The 6000-nt window shown below is 35.0% G+C and overlaps 1 protein-coding gene across 1 annotated transcript in view; it reads left to right on the top strand.

Moving 5' to 3' along the window:
• Positions 1-2313: 2313 nt before the first annotated feature.
• LOC149538006 (uncharacterized) overlaps positions 2314-6000 on the top strand; it is a 104458-nt gene continuing 100771 nt past the window's right edge. The window contains exon 1 of the mRNA XM_089799398.1: positions 2314-2725. Within this exon, the coding sequence (XP_089655524.1) occupies positions 2543-2725 (183 nt within the window). The 5' untranslated portion in view covers positions 2314-2542. The remainder of the gene's footprint in view (positions 2726-6000) is intronic.

Below are 6000 nucleotides of genomic sequence, written 5' to 3'. Positions count from 1 at the left end.
TATCTTCTCTCACATGGATCTGAAGTAGGGATTTGTAAAAAGGGAGAGCATATTTTGTTCTCTAGAAGTGTTTACTCTATCTTAAAAATGATGGACATTTGGGTGAGAGTTCCCCTGATTCGCTAAATAGGAGCAAAGCACATTATTGTTGATATTCATGAAATATGTTATTCTTTCCTTATATTGATCTACTACTCCTAAACTTATTCCACCAATGTATGAAGTCATTCGATACCCTTGCAAATTCTAAGATGAAATCCTTTATTTGTGAGATTGATGTATCTAGATTTCATGGCTTATGTTCTAGCAATATTATCTTTGATATCTTGTCTATCCAAGCTACGACCAATCTACAATGGAGCTTAGATATCCTGTATGACAACTACCTCTCAACTAGATTGTAGTTGAGGAGGGTTCGACGTTCTCAACAATATATCAAATGGTACATATAGAATAAAGATCTTCTGCTTGATATGGTTTTTGCTATCCAAGGAAATCACCAAGAAAATCGTAGAGACAAAAGCAAATGAAATTTAGAGCAGTGTGTTGGTTTGTCTAGATTTAACTATATTGCAGTATTGCATTGGCATCCATAGACTTCAAGGAACACATAATTGGATCGATCCACAATATTTGTTTATCAAAAGCGTCGTACTTTTTTCTTTTAAGACCAAAAGGACTTAGAGGTGAGAGGCTGCGCATTCAAATTTGTAAATTTTGTGGAATCCTTCAGAGATGTGATGGGAGGCTAGCAATCTCGATGCCAAAATTACGCTAGGAGTGTGCGTAATGGTAAAGAAGGTGCAATCCAATATTCCCATGCAATATCCTCTACAAGCGGTCATACATTTTTACCATTTCAAAACAAATTTCATTTTTCTTTTGCTTGTTGCTAAATTTGTCAATGATCGTGGTCCCTTTATCTGCGTGCATACTAAACCTATAGCCATAAATTTGTCATAATTTAATCTCTTCTCTTCCCTTCTAATTTGATATGTAATTCACTTGATCATTTCGCCAACTTTAACGACGTGAAGGGAAATATATTATTATAAATGTTCTAGCAGTTTACTGCCTTTAAGGGAAATATATTATTAGAAACTTTCTAACAAGATTGAAAATGTTAAAAGGAAATGATTTTTTACATCATTGAAAAATCATACTAAATCATAGAACTGAGGTGGTCTTACAACATTTCTGGCCAAAAAAACTATTTTTGGGAGCAAAGCTCCCATAAGCCTATTGACTTAATTATTATCCTTAATCTAATGTAGATATTTAATAATAACATGTGTCATTTTATAATTTTAGTTAGGATTATGGTCAATATTAGTATAAGGTTAGTGCTAAATGTTGAATTAAGGTTTTCAATTAGGATCAAGGTTAGTATTTGCATTGAAATATAATATTACCTTGAAGGATAAAGTTTGGGGTTAGGGTTATAATTGAATTAGGGTTCAACGATGATAATTCCCATCCTAACATTAACTTAACCTAACTTTAAACCTAGTCCTACCCTATATCTAAAATCCAATCATACCCCCAAATTCAATTCTAACCAAACCCCACCTCTAACCTTTATTTTAACTTAAATCCTACCCCAAACCCCAAGGCTAACCCCAACATTGACCTTGACCATGCCCCTAATAAATAAGACATATCAATGATCAAGATCAAACTTCATAAGTTAATTGTATCCTTAACTTGTAAAAAAGCAATGATTAAAAATAATTCTACCATATTAAAAGGGTATTAACTTTGATTTATGTTTATTATAACATACTATAAATTACTTCGTTTGTATTCTCTAATATTATTATTATTATATATATAACTTACTAAAGACTAAAGACTAATCATTATACTTTCTTTTGATGCAACTACTAGTTTAATATGTATCTTTTTAGGGCCCGTTTGGTTGCTGGAATACAACCGGAATAGGAATAGGAAATTAGAATATGATTTGTATTCTTTGTTTGGTGCGTGGAATAGGAACAGGGAATAGGAATACGTATTCTCATTTTAGCCCCAAAATGAGCTTTTGTCCATTCCAAAAAATACCTGTAATTGGAATTGCTATTCTTGCATTCATTTTCACTTTCTCAAATTTGATTAAATTTTCAAATCCGCTTTGACGTGGGGTGAGCGCGGGAACTTTGTTTTCAATATTTTCAAATATTTCAGCGATTTTCCAATGACGCCAATTGCATCTTCAAAAATATTTTCAAACGACGCCGATTGCAAGTTAACCCTATTCCAATTTAAGCTTGCATAACCAAACAAGGGATAAACAAGATTGAATTGCATTTTTTCATTCCTATTCTTCATTTTCCATTCTCATTCAAATTTTCTATTCTAATTCTCAATTCCTACGCTCGCAACCAAACGGACCCTAGAGAGGCCTCGGACTTGTCGACTCGATCCTCGGACTTGTCGACTCGATCTCAAGCCTTGGCAGCTTATTTATCCCTTCGGGCGACGTTCTCACTAGGAAAGGTTCTATGGATTTTTGTTGAATAGACAATTTAGTAAGGCAACGTAAATGACATCGAGTATTCAAGTTTACAAGTCATATTTGCTCAGAGCGTCCTCCTTATATAGTCAACCAGTTAGACGCAAATCATCCTATGCCAATTTCCGTCGTCCACTGAAACCCATTCAACTGTGTAGAGCATTCGCAACTATGGTTAAGGCCATTAGAGTACACCAGTTTGGAGGTCCTGAGGTAAACTCTTTATCCTTATCATATTTTTTTTTCTGCAATTTATAGCATGAAGAACTTATCCTCTGTCGATTTCCTATTTGCCATTTTTCCTGACTTGATTCTTATTATGTGTGTTGTGCATCTGTTATAGCAAATTTGGGGGACTAACAAAGAGCTTGTCGTTCATGGGTTTCTGTACTGGGCTTTTGAGGGTCTAAGTGATCCATTCGGGTTTAAGTATTAGAGGGTTTCGAGATCAAATGCATTCTCCTGCAGGAAAAAATGCAAAGGAATGTTCAAATTTGTACATTACGGTCCTTCCGAATGTATAATTGTTTAGCTAAATGTAAGTAGCAAACTGGAAGTTCGGGAGAAATGTTTGATATTACGAAATCACAGTGCAAGAATTTTTTTTTTTTAATTTTTTGAAATTTTGCTGATTACCGAATTTACGATTTGAGTGGGATGGCGAATTAGTCCCTAATAACCCTTGGAGGTGCTCGATCCATTTTAGACTGCTGATTTGGGTGGATTAGTAAAGGTCTCTTATACATTGTAGGGTGGTCACTGTTGGTTATTCCAACTAATGTACTAGAAAATCCTACTGGCCAACAAATAAGAATCAACTATATGTTGAATTCTTTTGTACTTTTGGTTCTGCAGGACCGAGGTGGGCGTGCCAAGACAATGTTGAAGGATTTACTTAAAATTTAACCAGACGTTGAACAATCAGTAGATTATTTGTAATGGTTTTGTTTTCAGTGAAGCCCAATCATTGCATTCTTTATTTAATTGCTGTCTGTCTGTATTCCAACCGTTCTTCCATGATGTAAGCTTAATGAGATTGTTAGAAAGGAATGTTGTAGTTGTTATATTGTAACAGAGATTAAAATAAAGAGGGTATCCCCTGCTTGAAGAGTGCACGTAGCCAGGTTGGACGAACCACTATAAGATTTGTGTTTTTTCTCTTTGTGTGATTAATATTTCTGGGTACATACGTTATTCTGTTTTCTTGTTTCTTTTCTACATGTATTAAATCTCAACAAATGGTATTAGAGCTGTGAGAGCTTGATTTAATTTTCTGGAAATCGGTGAAGATTTCTTGGTGCCATAGATGAGGCAGACAAATGGAAAATTGAAAAATTATCTGGGCAGAATTTGTGTTATGGAAAGTGCAGATGGAATCAGTACTTATCAAACAGGATTTCTCCCCTGCATTACTTGGAAAAGCTAAGGGTAAAGGTTCCTTATTGGACGAAGAGTGAGAGAAAATTGATCTCAAGGCAAGAGCAATGATCTTTCTATCACTCTCGACTAATGTCTTATTTAATGTCTCAGCAGAGGAGACAAGAAGAGAGCTTTGTGAAAAATTGTCTTCATTGTACAAAATACCATCAACATCGAACAAGGTATTCATAATGAAAAAAATGTACAATCTGAAAATGAAAAGAGGGTGGGGTAATGTCAAATCACCTTAATGAGTTCAATACTCTGGTTTATCAATTGGTTTCAATCGACATACCTCTAAATGATGAGATAAAAGCTATTTTATTGTTATTTTCAGGACCAAATAGCTGGGAAAGGGTAGTAATGGTAGTCAACACTTCAGTCGCTGTCAAAAGCAAATTCAAATTTGATGAAGTTGTAACTACACTTTTTAGCAAACACATGTGAAGGAAGAATCAAGAATCTCCCTCCGATGATGCATTAACTGCTGTGAGTACAAGCAACCGAGGTAGGAGTCATGAAAGAGGCAAACATAACAACAATGGAAGGTCCAAATTGATACATCATTCAAGATCTAGAGACAGAAACGATACTTGCTGGTTTTGTGGTAAACCAGGGCACACAAAAAAAACAATTTTAGAATTGTAAAAAGGCTCAAAATAAAGTGATAAATGATGGTGTAAATACTGCACTTGTTAAAGGCAATGGTGTGTTAGTTCTTGCTGCTGGTGACATGAATGTGACTTTGTGGGTTCTCAATTCTGGTGCTTCTTTCATGCTACTCCGTGTTGGAGTGCTTTCACAAATTTCTGAAAGGTATATTTGGTAAAGCTTTTCTTGGAGATAACAAAGAATGTGACATTATTGGAAAAGGTGATATTTTATTATCACTAAAAAATAATAGTAAATGGCTTTTGAAGGATGTTAGACATGTTCCCACTCTTCGACGGAGTTTGATTTCTGTGAGTCAGCTTTACTCTCAAGGTTGTAATGTTAATTTTTCTTTGGACTTTTGGAAAGTAACCAAAGGTCAGTTCATTTCAGCAAAAGGAAAGAAATTAGGAAGTTTATATGTTTTAGAGTGCCATGGTGAAGTGGGAGCTTCCATGGCTGTCATGGATAGTAACACTGATCTTTAGCACAAGAGGCTCAGTCACATGAGCAAGAAGGGTCTTGAAGTAATGCTTCAAAGAGATCAACTTCTGGGTCATAAATCGATCGCTTTGTAGTTATGTGAGCATTGCCTTTATGACAAACAAAATCGAACAAGCTTCGTGCGGATGGGTCATGAGATGAAATCTTCTCCCTTAGAACTTGTGCGTGCTGATGTTTTCAGTCCTACAAAGGTAACTTCTATTGGTGGTGTAAATTATTTTGTTACATTTTTTGATGATTGCAGTTGTGAAGTTTGGATTTATATGCTGAATAAGAAATCAGAGATGTTTTCAAAGTTTAAAAGTTTCAAGACAATGTTTGAAAATCAGATTGTGAGGAATATTCAATGTCTATTAACCGAAAATGGTGAGGAGTTTTGGTCTTTGGAGTTTGATAGTTTCTGTGTAGATAATGGTATTCAAAGGATTAAAACAGTCCCCTTTACACCTTAAGAAAATGGTGCAGCTGAGAGGTTGAGTTAGACTATTTCGGAAAGAGTTCAGTGTATGCTCTCCAATGTTGGTTTGAGGAATTTGTTTTGGGTAGAAGCATGTAATACTTAAGTTAATTTAATCAACAATGCTCCTTCAATCTTGTCTTGATTTTCATATTCTGAAGAGTGGGGTTGTGGGAAATGAATTTTATTCAATGACTTGTGTGGGTTTGGTTGCTTATGTTCACATTTCTAAAGAGCAGCGAATGAAATTGGATTTCAAATCCAAGAAGTGCATATTTTTGGGGTATGTTGAGGATCAATTTGGTTTTCATTTGTGGGATACAAATGCTCCCAAAGTACTTCACAGTCGGGATGTATTTAATGAAAAGTCTTTCCCAGGTTTGCAAAAATCAAACTCCACTTCTAATGATTATTTTAAATTCGATTTATTTGACAATGGTTCAAATTTGATCTCTCA

Source organism: Cupressus sempervirens, chromosome 9 (genome assembly GCF_028749045.1).
Source record: "Cupressus sempervirens isolate cs-2001-9-10 chromosome 9, ASM2874904v1, whole genome shotgun sequence".
Lineage (NCBI taxonomy): Eukaryota > Viridiplantae > Streptophyta > Pinopsida > Cupressales > Cupressaceae > Cupressus > Cupressus sempervirens.
Note: the sequence above shows the minus strand (reverse complement) of the source record. Positions and strands in the feature narration are given on the sequence as shown.